The following is an 18,736-nucleotide window of genomic DNA, read 5'->3' as shown; positions in this document are numbered from 1 at the left end:
AAGCTATGGTTTTTCCACTAGTCATGTATGGATGTAAGAATTGGACTATAAAGAAAGTTGAGTGCCCAAGAATTGCTGCTTTTGAACTGTGGTGTTGGAGAAGACTCTTGAGAGTCCCTTCGATTGCAAGGAGATCCAACCAGTCAATACTAAAGGAAATCAGTCCTGAATATTCACTGGAAGGACTGATGCTGAAGCTGAAACTCCAGTACTTTGGCCACCTGATGCGAAGAACTGAATCACTGGAAAAGACCCTGATGCAGGGAAACATTGAAGGCGGAAGGATAGGGGACAACAGAGGATGAGATGGTTGGATGGCATCACTGACTCGATGGACATGAGTTTGAGTAAGCTCCAAGAGTTGGTGATGGACAAGGAAGCCTGGCGTGCTGCAGTCCATGGGGTCACAAAGAGTCGGACATGACAGAGCAACTGAACTGATTCCTACTCTACTCTTCAAACTTTCTATTACTACATCACTTATTTTGTTTTAGTTAAAATGCTAGTAAAACTTGCTGATTTCTAATTTGGCCTTCCCCATAGGTGGCTCAGTGGTAAAGAATCTACCTGCCAATGCAGGAGACTCGGGTTCAATCCCTGGTTTGAAAAGATCCCCTGGATGAGGAAACGGCAACCCACTCCAGTATTCTTGCCTGGAGAACCCCATGGACAGAGGAGCCCTAGCAGGCTACATTTCATGGGATCACAAACAGTAGGACATGACTGAGCATGATACACTTAAAACAGATGTCTGTCCCCATTTTCTGCTAACTACGCCAGTAAAGCAGTATGGAATACTACTTAAGACAAGTCTTCAGTGTCAGGGAGTCCCAGGCCCTGGCTCTGCTTCCAAGGACCACTGTGTCCTCATTAATACTTTAAACTTCTCTAACCATCCCTTTTCTCACCCCTAAAGTGAGTGGAGTCACTGCCTCAGATAAGCACAGTTAGAACACAATGAAAGACGTCAAGAACTTAATGTTCTGACTGTCCAGATTAAGAGCTCGAGAAATGCTGTCTTATCATGTCCATATTTTATAAACATTTGTTACCCTTCAAGAGTTTCACAGGCCGTGTTCTCAAACCTCAACGTGTTTAGGAATTGCACTGGTGACCTTGTCAATGTAGATTCTCTTGGCCCTACTCTCAACTACATTGATTCTTTCATCTGGAGGGTTAAGATTAACCCTTAACCCCGTTTTCAAGCTCCAGTGTGATCTGGACATGAGTGATCCATGGAATAAACTGTTCCTCAATAATGAAACAGATACCAAGAGCATAGGAAACAAGCAAAAGTCTCAGTAATCACAGCCTTAAGTACTAGCCTCCTTTATCAAAATAGCCAAGAGCTGAGTACTGCTCAGTCCTTTTGCTTTTTCTTTCCCTGCTACAACTATCCTGATTTTTTTTTAATGTATGTTGGGCTCCATAATTAATATTACATAGAACATGAAGACTATCTCGTAGTTTATAATCGTTAGGACTTCCAGTTACACATCCAAGTAAACATTTAGGGAACTCAAAAGGTCTGTACCCAGTCCCCAGTGGAACCCCAGTTTGCTATCTTGGAATTCAGTCACACAATCTTATAACCATCCGAAGAGAATGTAAGACTGATCCATTTTATTTAGTGGTATGTTTGTAAACAAAGGAAAAAATAGAAAAATATGTATTCCTACACACTAAAAGGAGCTCAAAACAAGCACAGAACTAAATATACTCTACACTGAGAAACCCTCCTGAGTAAACATGTGCAGTGAATTGCATGCAACACCCGCCCCTCCGGGTAAGTGCTTCAGTTAAGTGTCTACTCCAAAACCAGCAACAAGACCCAGTGGACAGTGGCAGGAGTTTGAGAAGCCGGGTAGACGGGTCGCAGTTACCTTGCTCCAGTCTAAAGCACAGGGAACGCCTTGCCGCTTCCATCTCCGGAGTCGGGTTATCTAGGACAAGTCTACACCACTGCAAAGGGCTCAGGGATTTCTCTGATGACGGGAATGTCTTTGAAGAGCCAACGTACAACCTTAAAAAAAGAAATCTACATTATAGGGATTATATAGCTATACAGAGATTACCTCTCTTCTACTTGAGAAAACATTTAATAGTTTCTATAACATTTAATTATTTCAAAATACCAATGTTATTTTTAACAGACAAACATCCCCGAGAAGAAGATGACACCTTCTGTAGCTTGGTGGCAAGGAGGACTTCAAAAAACTACGGAACAGTGTCTCAGTGGGTCAGAGATCTGAGGCTTTTGTTACTGAACTGACCTCGAAGGGGCCACCATGATGATTTGACCAGCTCACCTGTATTTCTGGAAATGAACATTTTCATCTCATCTCTTTGATGACAGCATTTTCTGTGACCTTGGGCTAATGCATATAAACATGATGTAGCAAACAAGGCAAATTTGATTTGCATTTAAAAAAAAAAAGTCTAAAAACAAATGAAAGTCAGCTATGTGTTGATTCTCTCAACCCTTAAATATATCAGGCACGTCCCCTGTCTCAGATCTATACTAAATTTGGTAGGTCCTTACTTCTCAATTAAAACCTGACCGCTTTCAAAAATCTGTTTTGGGAAGAGCTCATGCCAGCACACTATTTCACAGAAGTGGGCAGGATAACCACCCCAGAGGCATTACAAGTCATAACATGGATTTTTCTCTCCTGGATGTACTGTTCAAAGGTACATTTTAGAATATTTTCCAGTGATAGGGCAATACGAAAAGCTTTATCTTCAGGCTTAACCAGCAGTTGACTAAATAAAGGAAGAAAAAAAATTACAATCACAGGCTCCAGTAATTGACCTTGCTATATAAAGCTGCATTCTAATTACAAATCTCATTAAAGTAAAACTCTTTCAAGCAAAGTTACCATAATTCTAATGCGGTGGTATTCCTGAAATAACATACTTTGTTATTCATTCTTTTATGTTACAGTCTGGTCCACCACCTATCAGAGTAATTTATCTCGGATGGTTGAGGAATGTACTGTTTAGCAAATTTCCCTTATAGTTCACGGTTGGCAAGCTTTTTTCTATAAAGGACCAGCTAGTAAATATATAGGCTTTGGGGCCACAGTCTCTGTTGTAACTACTTAATTCTGCCTCTACAACCCCAAAATATCACAGATGATAAATAACAAGTAAGGCTGTGTTCCTATAAACTGTATTTATAGATACAGAATGCTGAATTCCCCATAATTTTCACATGTCACAAAACAGTATTCTTTTGATTTTTCCCAATCATTTAAAAATGTAAAAATCTAAGCTGATCAGCTAGATTTTAAACCAGGCAGTAGGTCCAATATGCCCATGGGACACGGTTTGCTGACTCCTGTTAGACAGGAAGGTTCTAAAATACCTCTTTTAATCAATTTAATAGTACTCCTTATATATTATTCTTCCCTTAGAATGTGGCCCTCAGTCCTGCCTTCATTGACAGTATATTGGTTAGTTCAAAATTCTTATTCCTGAGTCCCACCTTGGCCTGCTATGGCAAGATGATTAGCAAGCTATGTGGATCCTTGCCTTTCACCATTCCTTGCTGTCAGACCCCTAAACTATTACCACAAAGCTCTCTCTATACCCCTAGGTAAACATTAGTCTAGGCCAGTTGTTTTCAATCTTTGACGTATCAAAATCTGAGGATTTGTTAAAACACAAATTGCTAACACCACCTGATCATTGCAGGCAGCTCCAACCTACCTGATTCAGTAGGTCTGGAGTGAGATCAAAGAATCTTAACGTCTAACAAGTCCCCAAGTAATGCTGATACTGTCATCTGGAGACTCTACCTTCAGAGGGATATGCTGGGCTGAGCCAACTGTGCCAATTCCATTAATCCCATTTGCCCAATGATCAGTTTAAGCACACACCCTAGACACACTGAGCAATAAAAACTAAGGGGAAATACTTTGGTGGGCATGTGAGCAAGTTTCTCCATGTGTTTAAAGGGGTCACAAAAGAGCCAATTATGTTTCCTACAACATGTGCACTTTAAAAATAAACACACATGTTAAAAGAATAACAGAAAGACAAACAAAACCTACCCACAAAGAAAAGTCAAGGCCCAGAAAGTTTCATTATCTAATTCTACCGAGTATTTGAAGAACAATTCTTCACAAATTCTTTCAAAATAATAGAAGAGAGAGCCACATCCTAACAGTCTATGAGACCAGCATAGCTATGAAACCTGATACCCAAACCAGATACAGACATTACAAAGTAAGAAACTAAAGACCAACACCCCTTATGAACATAGAACCAATAGGTCTAAATGTTTTAGTGAATTCAGTACAACCATATGTAAAAGGAATACGTCATTACCAAGTGAGATTTATCCCAGGAATGAAAGGTTGGCTTAACATTCAAATATCAGTGTAACTTACCACATATACTAAAATAGAAAAACCATATGATAATCTCAAAATACAAAGAAAAACATACGACATCCATTCCTGATAAAAACTCAGTAAATTGGAAACAGGAGGAAACATCATCAGCCTTATTAAAGACATCTACAAAAAAAGCTTGGAGAAGGAAATGGCAACCCACTCCAGTATTCTTGCCTGGAGAATCCCATGGACAAAAGAGCCTGGCAGGCTACAGTCCATGGGGTCGCAAGAGCAGACATGATTTCGCAACTAAACCACCACAAAAAAAGGCTCCTTAATGGTGAAAGGCTGAACACTTCCCCCTTAATATCAAGAACAATACAAGGTCTGCAGGTTCTGGCCACTGCAATCAGGCAACAATTTGGCTTGGATAGAAACAAGTATATCTGTTTTATGACATGACCATCTATGTAAAACACTGAGGAATAAATAAAGTGAAGTCAACGTTGCTTAGTCATGTCCGACTCTTTGTAACTCCATGGACTGTACAGTCCACGGAATTCTCCAGTGCAAAATACTGGAGTGGGTAACCTTTCCCTTCTCCAGGGGATCGTCCCAACCCAGGGATTGAACCCAGGTCTCCTGCATTGCAGCTGGATTCTTTACCAGCTGAGCCACCAGGAAAGCCCAAGAATACTGGAGTGGGCAGCCTATCCCTTCTCCAAGGGATCCTCCTGACCCAGGAGTTGAACCAGAGTCTCCTGCATTGAGGGTGGATTCTTTACCAACTGAGCTTATCAGGGAAGCCCGGAATATACAAAAAAATACTAGAATAAGTGAGCTTAGCAGCAAGTGTAGGATACCAGATCAAAGTACAAAAGAAAGGAGCAACTAAAAAAAAAAAAAATTAGTAACTATCAGTATTTTTGAGATTTCACGTCACATTTACAATAGCATAAAAAAACCGTAAGATGCCTAAGGATAAATCTGACGAAAGCGTCCTGAGAGAAATTTTAAAAGATATATATAGACAGGCCATGTCCATAGGTCAGAAAACTAAATATTGTGAAGATGTCACTTAGCCCTAAATTCCTCCATTTAACAAAATTCCAATCAAAATCTCAGCAGGCTTTTTGTAAAAGCTGATTCTAAAATTCATATGTAAGTGCAAAGATCCTAGAATAGCCAAAACAATGGATTCAGAGAGCTGCTGCTAACTAAGACTTACTACAAGGCTACAGTAATGAAGACAATTTGTCAATAGGACAACATGAAGATAAATAGATCAATGGAAAAAAAAGATGGTTCACAAATAGAAATACAAATATATGGAAAACTGATTTTTTGACAAACTACAAAGACAATTCAATGAACAAGAAGCAGTGTTTTGAACCAACAGTGCTGGAACAAATATATGCAAAAAGTGAGCCTTAATCCATACTTGACACAGTATCCAAAGTTAACTCAAAACAGATCACAAAAATGTGAAACCTACACTGTAGAACTTTTAGAAGAAACCATAGACGAAAGTCCTGCTGTCTTTGGGTTAGCAAGTATTACCTAGATACATTTTTTAGACTGAAAGCATGATCTAGGAAAAAAAAAAAAAAATGGACATCACCAAAACTAACAAGTCTCTCTGCTCTTTCAAAGAGACGATTAAGAGAATGAATCACAAACCATGGATTGAGAGAAAATACTTACAAATCATTTATCAGATGAAAGAACTTATAAGGGGAATATATGCAAAATTCTGCAAACTCAATAAGCAACCCAGTTTTTAAAAAATTAACAAGAGATTTAAACAGACATTTCACCAAAGATCTATGGATGGCAAACAGATGTTGAAAAGATGCTCACCATTACTCATTAGGGAAAAATGAGAGCCCCAGTGAGACACTGCTACACAGCTATTAGAACGCCTAAGGAGAAGACTAGCCATAGCAAGCCTTGGTGGCAATCTGGTGCAAACAAAACTCTGCTACACTGCCAGTGGAAATATAAAATCCTGGCAGCTTCTTTAAAAATTAACATACACCTACTCTCTGATCCAGCCACTCAAAAGTCATAAAGTATTTACCAGAAAGACACAAATGCTGTGTGTCCACACAAAGACTTAATAGCCCCAAACTGAAAACCTAAGTGTTCACAAAAAGATGAACGGATAAGACAAACCATTATTGTGTCCCTATCATCTAAAACCCTCACAATAAAAAGAAATGAACTAGTGATTCAGATAACATGAATTTCAAAATGATTAAAGTCCCCTACATCAAAACCCTCAATTCACAAACTTTCAAAGCTGCAAACACGCATTCATATCTAATTATGTTAAGTTATAATAGTTCACGTGACTGGCATACGCTGTCAGTGAACGTGCATGCATCCTCTATAATTGGTTGTTCTTTTGTGTACTTTACTGTGTAGGACTGTATAGAGGACACTATCTTTAAACCCATGATGTATGGAAGCAAGTGTAAAAGCAGCAGTGATGTAGTGGGTACTACTAAGAAGTGACAAGCAGTAACAATGGAAACAAAAGTGAAAATAATAGAGTGAAGCAAGGCGAAACAATGGTAGAGCTGTTGTACTGTATTACTGTACTTTTTAAGGTACTCTACTGAATGTTTAAAGTGTTTTTTCTTTGTTTTTTATTTATTAACATTATTTGTGTTAAAAGTATTATAAACCTATTACAGCATAGTACTATATAGCCGATTGTGTTAGTTGAGCACCCGGGCTAACTGCTGGACTTACAAATGCACTCTCAGAAAGAACTCATTTATATGCAGGGGACTTGTCATATCTTGATTTAAAGAAGACAACCAAACAAAAAAAGGACATGCTCTGTGATTTCACTGATAAAAGTGCAAAAAATGCAAACTAACCTAGACTGACAGAGAACAGACCAGTGGCTGAGTTGGAGGTGGTCAGGATCAGGAGAGAACGAAAGGGGCCATGAGGAAGTTTGGAGTGTTGGAATATATTCAGTATCCTGACTGTGGTGATAGTTTTATGGCTTATACATACGTCAATATATACAAAATAGTACATTTTAAATATATGCACTTTGCAGTTCACTTACACAGTAATGAATCTTTATTAAAAATGTCACAAGACAATAAGCAGCTGACTGCATCCTTTCCTTCAGTGAGCCCAGAGCTGCCATCTCTCAGGCAGGTGCCACAGCCCCCAGAGACATGAGCCACGACACTAGTCACCGTGCAACTTCCTTATATTTCAGTTTCTTTTAATAAAATTTCCTCACTGCTTAGTACATGCACAAGTTCATGCCCTGCCTGAGCCTTGGCCTGTTTACAAACCTCTCTCAGCGCCCAAGGGAAGTGCTGCCCTGCACATCACCTCCAGCCTCTCCCGGGACAACTGCTCCTTCCTCCTGCCGCTAGAAACCGCCACCAACCAGCCTGCCTCGGCATTTCACACACTCCCACCAGTCTGCAGTTTTTTTTTGGTAGTGTGTTTTGCTTTTAGCTTGTAGGGATCCCCTTAGAAAGACGGCCTTAATCTCTCCATGTCCGCGTAATCTGGTTCTCTCATTTGACCACAAGGCCTTACAGCACACTGAGAAGCAGCGCTCACGCCCCAGAGGCATCTGTGGCTGCTCTGGGACCCACTCTGCCACGCTCACGTACAGCGAGTTCTCTCTTTCATCTTCTGTTGTCCATTCATGCTTTCTGCTACTATGTCTCACCCCTATCCTGCAGTTCATAGAATATGGAGGTGAGCCTATGACTGAAGGCAAAGAATTCACTTGAAAGTCTGCATAAGGAATAACTGGGACCCCAGATCACCTCCTCTACTGCATACACACAGTCCCACCACTCCTCCACCACAACCTAAGACCAGAGGCTTACTATGTGGCTAAGGGTGACCCAGAGAAACTCTGACTTCAGGCACACCACACTTAGCTGAAAGAGAGAGGAAGCACCTCACTGAACCAGAGGGATGAACTGAAAAATCTTCTTGCTAACTTGCCCTGTTTTTCCCTTTACATTCCTAAAGCTGACGGCCTTCTATCTCCCGGGAGTACAGAAAGTTTATGTTTGGAGACACAGATGACCCCAAGAGAAGACCTAGAGGTAATAAAACCTAAACTGACCACCCAGCCCATGTCTAGTAAAGTCAGCCAAAGAGCTCCACCCGCACAGAGCCTTGACAGATCAATTTCAATACCACCTTTGGGTATGAACGGACAACAAAAGACATCAGATACATGGAATATTCCTTTTAAGTAAAACCATGAGACTAAAAGCAGAAGGGGAAAAAAGAACTGAAGAGAAAAACAACGCACGTAACAGATGAAAATCCATGACAATTATAACTGACGTCATCTGAGAAAAAAATGTTGTATTCACAAGACAAAACCAGGATATTTACGAAGTAGTAGTTCCTTCTTTCTTGGCATATGAAACTATTAAACTGTTAATAGAAGAAACAAAACATTTAATAAGTGAGCTTGAAAGATCAAGTTGAGGACGTCTTCCAGGAGCAAAACATAAGGACTAACAACAGGAGAAGAGGGATAAGAAAATTAAATGATTGTACCAGGCAGGGCCCATCCGACTATTTTAAGTTCTAAACAACGTGAAAGTGAAGAAAGTTTTTGTAAAGGCCAAAAATTTTCCAAAGTTGAAGGCAGACCATCAAGTTCTAGATTGAAGGCACCCACAAATGCCCAGTGCAACAAATGGACAGACAGACCCATACAAGGTACACAATGACACTTAAGAGCCTTAGGGATAAAGAAAGAACACTAAAGAAAAAGTCACAAAGAATTTATCATCCAAATCACAGTGTACTTCAACAGCTGTAAAACAATAAAAACTGAAACAATGGAACAGGGCCTTTAAACATGAGGAAAAATAACTGACTTAGACTTTTATAGCCAGCCCAACTATGACTCTTGCATGAGAATAGAATACGGACATTTTCAAATACACAAGATTTCAAAGTCCTTCTCATGCATGTCCTCAGAAAGCTATTGAGGCTGCGCCCCACCCACAAGAATAAATGAAATTCTGAGACAAAGGTTTATGAAATAGGAGATCAATACTATCAAGAAATCAAAGGAATTACCAATGCCAACAACATTTTCCCTCTAGTCTAAGGAGCCAGCGGTAAAGGATGGAGCGATGGAATTAAGGGTTCTAGAAAAGATGGCACTCAGTTCAGTTCAGTCGCTCAGTCGTGTCCGACTCTTTGCGACCCCATGAATCACAGCACGCCAGGCCTCCTTGTCCATCACTAACTCCCGGAGTTCACTCAGATTCACGTCCATCGAGTCACTGATGCCATCCAGCCATCTCATCCTCTGTCGTCCCCTTCTCCTCCTGCCCCCAATCCCTCCCAACAGCAAAGTCTTTTCCAATGAGTCAACTCTTCGCATGAGGTGGCCAAAGTACTGGAGTTTCAGCTTTAGCACCATTCCTTCCAAAGAAATCCCAGGGCTGATCTCCTTGCAGTCCAAGGGACTCTCAAGAGTCTTCCCCAACACCACAGTTCAAAAGCATCAATTCTTCGGTGCTCAGCCTTCTTCACAGTCCAACTCTCACATCCATACATGACCACAGGAAAAACCATAGCCTTGACTAGACGGACCTTAGTCAGCAAAGTAATGTCTCTGCTTTTGAATATGCTATCTAGGTTGATCATAACTTTCCTTCCAAGGAGTAAGCGTCTTTTAATTTCATGGCGGCAGTCACCATCTGCAGTGATTTTGGAGCCCCCAAAAATAAAGTCTGACACTGTTTCCACTGTTTCCCCATCATTTCCCATGAAGTGATGGGACCAGATGCCATGATCTTCGTTTTCTGAATGTTGAACTTTAAGCGAACTTCTTCACTCTCCTCTTTCACTTTCATCAAGAGGCTTTTTAGTTCTTCACTTTCTGCCATAAGGGTGGTGTCATCTGCATATCTGAGGTGATTGATATTTCTCCCGGCAATCTTGATTCCAGCTTGTGTTTCTTACAGTCCAGCGTTTCTCATGATGTACTCTGCATAGAAGTTAAATAAGCAGGGTGACAATATACAGCCTTGACGTACTCCTTTTCCTATTTGGAACCAGTCTGTTGTTCCATGTCCAGTTCTAACTGTTGCTTCCTGACCTGCACACAGATTTCTCAAGAGGCAGGTCAGGTGGTCTGGTATTCCCATCTCTTTCAGAATTTTCCACAGTTTATTGTGATCCTACAAAGTAAATTTTTAGAAACAAATTTAAGGTATTATCAAATATTTCTGAACTTCTTGAGAAACTTTATGACTCAAGGAGCATGTTTAGAGAAATAATTAGTAACAAGGGATTAAAGAAAGTGAAAAGAAAAGAGAGGCTGTTACTAACTCTTGGGAAGAACAAAGATTAGAGAAAATGAATGTAACATACAATTAACAGGGCTCAGCTAGTAATAGTCATAACTAACGATTTAAGGAAAAAAACTATGAAAACCCAGGGAAGAACATGGCAGATGAAGGGAACAGTGCTTAGTCTTTATTTTCTAAAACAAGTCTATAGCTTTTTAAGATCATGTAGTATAAAGACTTTAGAAATAAAGAATGAAGAAACTGCTAAAGGAGTATACAGCAGTATCTATATGGAAGACTCAGGGGTACGAGACAGTTGAAGACTGTTGCTTTCTGCAATAGGTCTCTGTATAGATGAGTTTTTTTGTATTATTTACATCCTATTTATTGTATTACTTTGACAGAACTTTAGAAGCACTATGAAAATATATGGCATGAAGACAAAGGATCATTTTTAAGTCAGCCTCTAAAACAAAGTTCCCAGGATAGTTTTGAGCCTACTCTTTCTCTGGCTAGGCCTAGAATTGGATTTAAAAGGAAGTAAAGGGCAATTAGTTATGAAGACCATGTGGTTACAAACTCCCTGAGTATGTCTCCAAAATTACATAAGCAAGGTAAAACCTGTGTTTCTCATAAATGGCTATCTCAGCAATATTTACAATATCCTAATTTGCCACTGTTAATACAACATATCTCCTACCAATTGCTCTTTCACCTTCTACTGTTTCATTGATGGTATGTTAGAATCTGGCAAGAATATCTAAAAAGCCTTAGTCTAAAACTTGAGGATCCTACAAATATTAGAAAAGCTATCATTTAAAATGTCACACTCTAATTTTCCTTCCCCTCTCTTCAAACCTTCCAAAAGTTAATATTCAAAGTCTACCATAATAACCCTTAATGCTTCAAATGTATTTCAAAATGTCTAGAAAAATTGTCTTGGCTAATCTCAACGTTTGGTTCTAAAAACAACCTTTTTACAGATAATCAAAAATAAATGTTACCGTGAAACAATTACATGCATATCACAGAGCTGTCACAGAAGAGGAAAATGTGTCAATTTTCAGACAAGCCATTTTAAGAGGCTTCAATCGCTAGAAGTTTTATATTAAGGAAAGGTAAAACACAGTAGCTGATTAGCACAAGCAATCAATCTTTAGTCAGCTTAGATTCACTAGCTCCTGCTAGGGTTAAGCCTGTCAGAAATCTACCCCCACTAAACTATTTAAAAGGATACATCAAGTCTAAATTTTAGTTATTGAAGGGTCTGGAAAGCAGATACTCCCTCTCATTCACATTTAATCTAAACTCTATTTCAACCTCTCCCTGCAGGGTTTTCAAAGTTATTCATTTAAGAAGGCACATCAGCACAGACTTCAGTCAACTCCCCTTGCTCTGAGAAAACACTGCGTATTTTCAATTAACATTGTCAGAAAGTGAAGTACCCTCTGGTCTTTTCACTGAAAATCAATTATGAAAAAAAAAAACCAGTTTAGGTGGTCTAATTTAGCTGTGCCATATGTAGAGCACAAGGTGTTCAACAGCTTTGATGCAAAACTGGCAATGATTTTAGCCAGCTGTCCAGGGTCTCGATGTTATACAAGGAGGACGAATAGCTCATTCACTAAGCTTTCCGTAATTTGTATATACCACCATTTTACCCTTGTATCATTAAGAACTTTTCTCCTGTCCTTCCCAACTGAGCAAGTTAAAATCCCTGCTACATCCCTTTTACATAAACCCCAATACTCTGCTAATTGCTACTCCACTAAAATAAATGCTTCCTTATATTGGTTATATTTTATATCAGCTGGCATGTTTTAATCTTGGCATTGTCTGAATATGCTCGTCTTCTGGTTGAGGTGTGCAGGCCCTGAGATGCCCCAGCACTACACTATCCTCAAGGGAACTGTGCTTTTCTACTATTTCCAAATCCATTTTGCTTTAAAACAGAACAAATCAGAGTTAGAGAATTCTAACTTTAGCCATAATGCACAAGTGCACTTACTATTTCAACGCAGGACACATACACATAAACCTGAAATAAGTTTAATCAAGCTATGTTTGCATTATAAGATACAGACACTCTGATCCTAATTTTATAGTCTATTGCACTTCATTAAAAAGTAATACAGGTCAGTCCATGAAATGGACTTCACAGCCTACTAATGGGTCACAATCATGCCTGGAGGAAAAAAAAATAATCAATGGTGTAAACGCTTTTGAACCCACATAATCCGATTTTTAGTCAATTCTTTCAGTAAATAACTGAAGAAGTTCACATAAGTTATTTTTCCTTGGAGCTTCAGTCCCTTAACACTGAAATAGGTCAGAGAAAGGTCTAGTATGCACTGTTCCCATCGCCACTCCATACCGGTCTGATTCCCTCTCCCGGTCCTAAGAAGGACCCTGGTCCTTTTTAGCCTGGTGACACTGGGCAGAGCCCTTTAAAACAGTCTTTTGTACAGACCAGCAAGTCATCCATGTGTGAACTGGGGCTTCAGTCCTTTTGGGCTTTTAATTTGCTGCAGCTGATCAGCTTCTCTGATGTACTTTCCAGTCTGTGGTCTCCTAGAGAGCTAAGGCTATCAAGCTCGTAATATGATGGCATCAACAGGACAGCAGGATGTAAAGTTTACTCTAGGATTATAATAACTGGATTAAGAAGATTCTGAAACCTCCATCAACTTAATTTTCCACAAATTTAATTCTAGCAGAACTGTGCTAAAATAACCAGACTATACTGAGGCAAAGTTAACACTTTAAAATTCAACCAAGATAACAATTTGAAGAAATAAGACAATTGTTTTGTTTCAAAGCTTTTCTTCAAAACAAAAAGCAGAACACATTGTTCTTACATCCATTTTTTTTTTTTTTTAAATCAGAAGATGCTTTTAGGTTAAACAACTTGTTTGGGGAAAAAAAGGCCTATGAGATCTGACTGATTAATAAACTATCACCAAGCAAATATTATTCTGTTATTCACTGTTCTCTATGCATAACTCTTGAGCCAAATTTTGCCTAGGCTGTAATAGAAGATGAACAGTTATATTCTAAGATTTTATTTGAAGAAGTAGACTTACATAAAAGAACTTCTATAATGTTCAATGATTAATCTACATTTGTGAACTTTCTTTCCTGAACTTTCTTTCTCTATGACATTTAAGCAGGAAGTACTATTCTAAATAATCAATCTGTTTAACCCATTAGGATAAAGTCATGATAAAAATGCATGAAAAATCGTAGGTAATAAAAGTTAACAGTAACTTATTCCTTAACAGTGTTACTTTAATAACGAATCTAAAAAGAAAAGATACAAATGAACTTACAAAACAGGAAGAGACTTATAGACTTAGAAAACCGACTTATGATTGCCAGGACAAAGGGACAGTTAGGGAATTTGGGAAGGTCATGTACACACTGCTATATTCAAAATAACCAACAAGGACCTGTGGTATAAGACACAGAACTCTACTCAATGTTATGTGTCAGCCTGGATAGGAAGTGGGTTTGGGGGAAAAAGGATCCATGTATATGTATGGCAGAGCCCCTTCACTTGTATACCCGAAACTACCACAAAATGTTAATCAGCTATAATCCAATACAAAATAAAAAGTTTAAAGTTTGGGGGAAAAAATGATCCAACTGTTTGCACAGGGGGACAAATTGGCAAGATACATCCAATGAAAGCTAAGTGTAAAAGTACTGATGTGTACATCTGCATGTTAATTTGTATAATTATCTTGAAGGTAACAGGGTTAACTGAGTCACAGCAGTAAATTAAGGACAAAACGGAAGACCTTTGTGACTTTATATTCACTTCTGTGTTTTGTCTTTCACCATGAATATGTAAAATTTTTCAATATTTTTAAAATAATCAAGTACATATTTTTGTCAGCTTCAATTGTTTCTTAATAAATAGGGGTGGGAAGTGAAGCTGCTCTCCTGCAAACATATGAGGGAATTTGTATATACCACCAGGGTGTATATTTGTATATGACATCATCAGGGTGGGACATGAGGTTTATAGGGATGAAGAACATCAGAAAACTCTTCAAGCATCAACAAGTGGGCTTAGTTTTGAAAAGTAAATCCCGTTGACTGCTTGTTCAGCAATAAACCAAGTACTGCAACACAAAAATCTCAACATATAAAAGTGCTATGATAGAAGTTTTCTATAAATTTTTTTTAAAGTCGCCTGATTTAAGTCCATCGCACTAAGATTAACAACCCCTCCCTGTTTTTCCGCTTGGGATTCTAACCTTGGTTTGTTCTAAGGAAGATACTCTAAACAGTGTGCCATTTGTCTGTAGAAACATCTGAAAAGTGTCAAGGCATTGATTTATTCATTCACCTATATACGTGATGAGTGAAATTAGTAAATCCTGCTACAACTCAAACCTGGTTAGATTTGCTTCAAATCATCTGAAGTGCTAATTGGCTAATCTCACTAAGTAGGTGATTTTTTAAGTTACTTTAATGCTGTTTTGACAAAAATTTAACTACAAAAAGAAACCCTAGGTATCAAAATACTAACAACAGTTGGAGGATAACAAAATATAGTTGAAATCCATTTAATAAAAGAAAACATTACAATTATATTCACAATGTATGTGCTAGTAAATCTAATATATTTGTAAAATAGTAAGTGTATCATAATAAGTTTTAAAATGCTAATAGTTTTAAAGCACAGGATCGATCCCCATCCAAAATACAGTAAATTTCCTTCTATTATTTAAGTACACATCTCCAGAAAAAGCCAACTGGGGACTAAATCAATCTAAAATAATTTGAAAGTGGCGAAAGGGCTTACAGTTACTAGGAACTACCTTAAGAACCACCATGAGGGCATTTTCTGGTGCCATATTCAGGCTGAATTTGAGGTTACAATACAGCCTGGACTTTACAAAAATGAAACTGTTTAAGTTCAGAAAGCAGTGAGTGGTTTCAATATTTACAACCTGCGCCTCCAGCCCAGCTGCCTGAACCTACTCAGGAGGAGGATGACTACCCCTATTTATAGAAAGAGTTCCAAGTATTTTGACTCTCAGAATCAAGTCAATTAGTGAACCTTACAGTCACAGTTCTCACCTTAAGAATGTGAAAAAAAAGGAACCAAAAAGGTTCTCCATCTTTCATTCCCTCCTGAGCAATCATGGGACAGAAACACAAAGAAAGTGAGGAAAACCCAACCTGAAGACAGGAAGAGGACCTGAGATTAAAGAGAAAGAACTACAACTGTTCTTCATGCCACTGCTAAGTAGAGGTGAACGCCGTTCACTTACCAGGCCTGAACCTAAGTCCCACCTGATCTGAAGGGTCCACTCATCTGACCACATCACACTGCCTCTAGTGACTGAGGACAACACGAACCAACCAAGGGCATGAAGTGACTACTCCATGAGCAAGCACCATTAAAAATAAAGAAATCAGAACTATAACCACTACCGCCCCCAGGTACTCACTGAGCTGTGAAAACAGAGCTAACCGATTTCAGCCGAATAAGGGCTGCCAGCCTCAAGTTTTCTTTTAACTTAAAGTTCCTTAAAAAAATTAAATAAAAGCAGCTTCTCTAAGCTCACTTTTCTTCAATCACCAATTTTTTTTAAGCAAGTTCCTCGGGTCCTAGGTAACAGTGCCTTCAAGCTGCTCACACCATTCCCCGAAAAGCTTTAAAAAAAAAAAAAAAGACACCATTACTGATAGAAAAGCGAGTTCAGCACACTGCGAAAAGGAAGTCAGTCTCTGAAGTGAGAAGCTATCAAAGAAGATGCAGCGAATGAAGACAACCAACAGACAGAACGAACCTGTTCAAGAGAGAACCATCACTAGGTGGCTTAGGGTACTAAGGAGGTAGGGACAGCACGCCAATGCTGCCCAGCCTTGGTTTGGGAGGACAGAACAGTATTAGCGCAGATAGAGGCCAACCCCTACCCATCCCCCAAAAGACTGGAAAAAAAAAAAAAAAGCAGGACCGAGTGACAAAAAGACAGCGTGGATTTTGCAGTTAACGCTAACGAGGAGCTTGGTGGTACCCAATCATCAGCAAAGAAGACAAAACAAGGAGATGAAAAGGACCAGCTCATCCCCAGACAGCGAGTCAGCCTAGTGATGGATCAGTCTGAGCTATGAGAAAATAGGTTTCCACCCTGGTCAACAGCCTCTGCTTATCGCCCAATTCAGCATCAGCCAGGTCACCCCGTCTACGGACGATGGCTGTGGTCCCCCCTCTCCCGCCCAGCCCTCGCCCTCCCCGGGCGTCGCAGCGAAGCTCGGCAATACCAGGTGTAGTCGTCCTCGTCCCGCCAGGCGGCCAAGCTCTCCAGGTCCAGCGGCTCCACCTCGTCCAGCAGCGTAGGGGGCGGCGAGGAGGGCGAGGCGGCGGCCCCCGGCGGTGTCCCCGCGCCCCCGGGCTCCGGGCCGCCGCCGCCGCCGCCCGCGCCGAAAAAGCCCGCCGCAGGCTTGAAGTAGACGAAGGGCGCCTCGGGGGGCTGCGCCAGGCTGCAGAGCAGGGAGGGCGCCGGGCTGGGCAGGCAGTAGGTCCCCGAGAAAGCGGAGCTGGAGCCGCCGCCGCCGCCGCCGCCCCCCGCAGCCAAGGCCAGCCCCAGCCCCAGGCCCCCAGAGGCGGCGGCGGCGGCCGGAGGGCTCCGCGGGGCCAAGGGGCTACAGGCCCCGGCGGGCGGCGGCGCGGCGGGCGGCGGCGGCGGCGACAGGAGCAGCAGGTGCGGGGCGGCGGACGCGGTGGCCGTCTGGCTGCGCAGCTGCTCGTTCTGCTTCTCCAGCATGCGCACCAGCTCCTTCAGCTTCTTCACCTCCAGCTCGGTGTTCACCACCTGCCCGGGGCCCGCTCCGGAGCCGCCCCCCGCCGAAGCGCATTTCACCTGCTCCGCCATCATCGTGGGCCCAGAAGGCGCCTGGGACACCCGGGGAGGGGGTGGGGCTGTGCCGAAGCGCCGGCTCCTCGCGCCGCAGGGAGAAACTACGGCTCCTTCCCTACCGCCCCGGCCCGGGCGGCCGACCACGCTAGGCGGAGGCCGAGCGGGCGATTCGCATCAGCACCCGGGCCCAGCCTCCCGCCGAAGCAGCCGCCGCCGAGCCGCTCTGCACATGCTCAGAGCGTCCCTCCAGTCCCCTGGGCGCCGTGGAAGCTCCGGGTTTTAGCCGCGGCCCCCGGGCGGGGCGGGGCGCGGGCGCCGGGTGGGCGGGGCCGGGGTGTAGGACAAGCCTTTGAGGTGGGGGCCCGCGGGGCTCGCGAGGGGCGGGGCGCGGGCCGGGGTCCTAGGGCCACCGCCCCCGCCCACGCTACCCAATCCCAGGTGCCTGATTGGACCCGGCCAGCACTTTCCCGCCACCGGCGCTTCCTCTAGCCGCGGCCGGGGAGCGAGCTGTGTCGACTTGAGAGCCAGGGGCGGTGTTCCAAAAAAGCAGGCGCTGCAGGTGCCTGCCTTGGCGGGGTGCAGCGAATGCCCACAGGTTTGCTCTTTTGTCAGAGCGCTTGTGCTGAACGACAGCATCTACTAGCCCCTACCTGGTTAAACCAATAGAAATCCAAAAGGCCAGGGAACGTTGAGTACCAAAAAGTAAAAACGTGGAGCGGAAAGGCTTTGCGATGATGCTGTTAAGCCCCTAATTGGTAATGCAAAAACAGAGTGGCGAGAGAGCGAAGAGTCCAGGAGAAAGAAAATCGCCCTCTCACTAAGAGCGGGAGAGTGACCAGTTGGTAAAGAGCCAAGTGTTCAGCTTATTCTAAAGTCGTCCGATTTGAACTGTTCTTCTACCACTAGTGTTTAACACGAAAAAGAGCATTTTTATACCATGTATATATTCATACATTCATTAAACAAAAGATCTTTGAGCTCCTAACTCTGCGCCAGATACCGTTCTAAGAGTTGGCCAAGCATTCAAGTGAACAAAACAGACAAAAAAAATCATTGTGGGAGAAACATGAGTAAAATTGAATAATGTTCCATCTGTTAAATAATTTACAAGCTCTTAGGTCAGACTTGCTGGGGTGGGGGTGGCGGTGGGGTGGGAAAGAAAAGCAGAAAACCTAGGAACTCAGTCGGGTACCCCTGC

At 41.7% G+C, this 18,736-nt stretch overlaps 1 protein-coding gene across 1 annotated transcript in view; it reads right to left on the bottom strand.

Annotated features, from left to right (window-relative positions):
* Window positions 1–17,728, bottom strand: part of SLAIN1 (SLAIN motif family member 1) — a 53,163-nt gene extending 35,435 nt beyond the window's left edge. The window contains exons 1-2 of the mRNA XM_040266908.1: window positions 16,943–17,728; window positions 1,884–2,023 (exon numbers count right to left, since the gene is read on the bottom strand). Of these exons, the coding sequence (XP_040122842.1) occupies window positions 1,884–2,023; window positions 16,943–17,556 (754 nt within the window). The 5' untranslated portion in view covers window positions 17,557–17,728. The remainder of the gene's footprint in view (window positions 1–1,883; window positions 2,024–16,942) is intronic.
* Between the last annotated feature and the right edge of the window lie 1,008 nt (window positions 17,729–18,736).

Source organism: Oryx dammah, unplaced genomic scaffold (genome assembly GCF_014754425.2).
Source record: "Oryx dammah isolate SB20612 unplaced genomic scaffold, SCBI_Odam_1.1 HiC_scaffold_24, whole genome shotgun sequence".
In the NCBI taxonomy this organism is placed as follows: Eukaryota; Metazoa; Chordata; class Mammalia; order Artiodactyla; family Bovidae; genus Oryx; species Oryx dammah.
The sequence above is the reverse complement of the archived record's forward strand: the minus strand, read 5'-3'. Positions and strand labels throughout refer to the sequence as shown.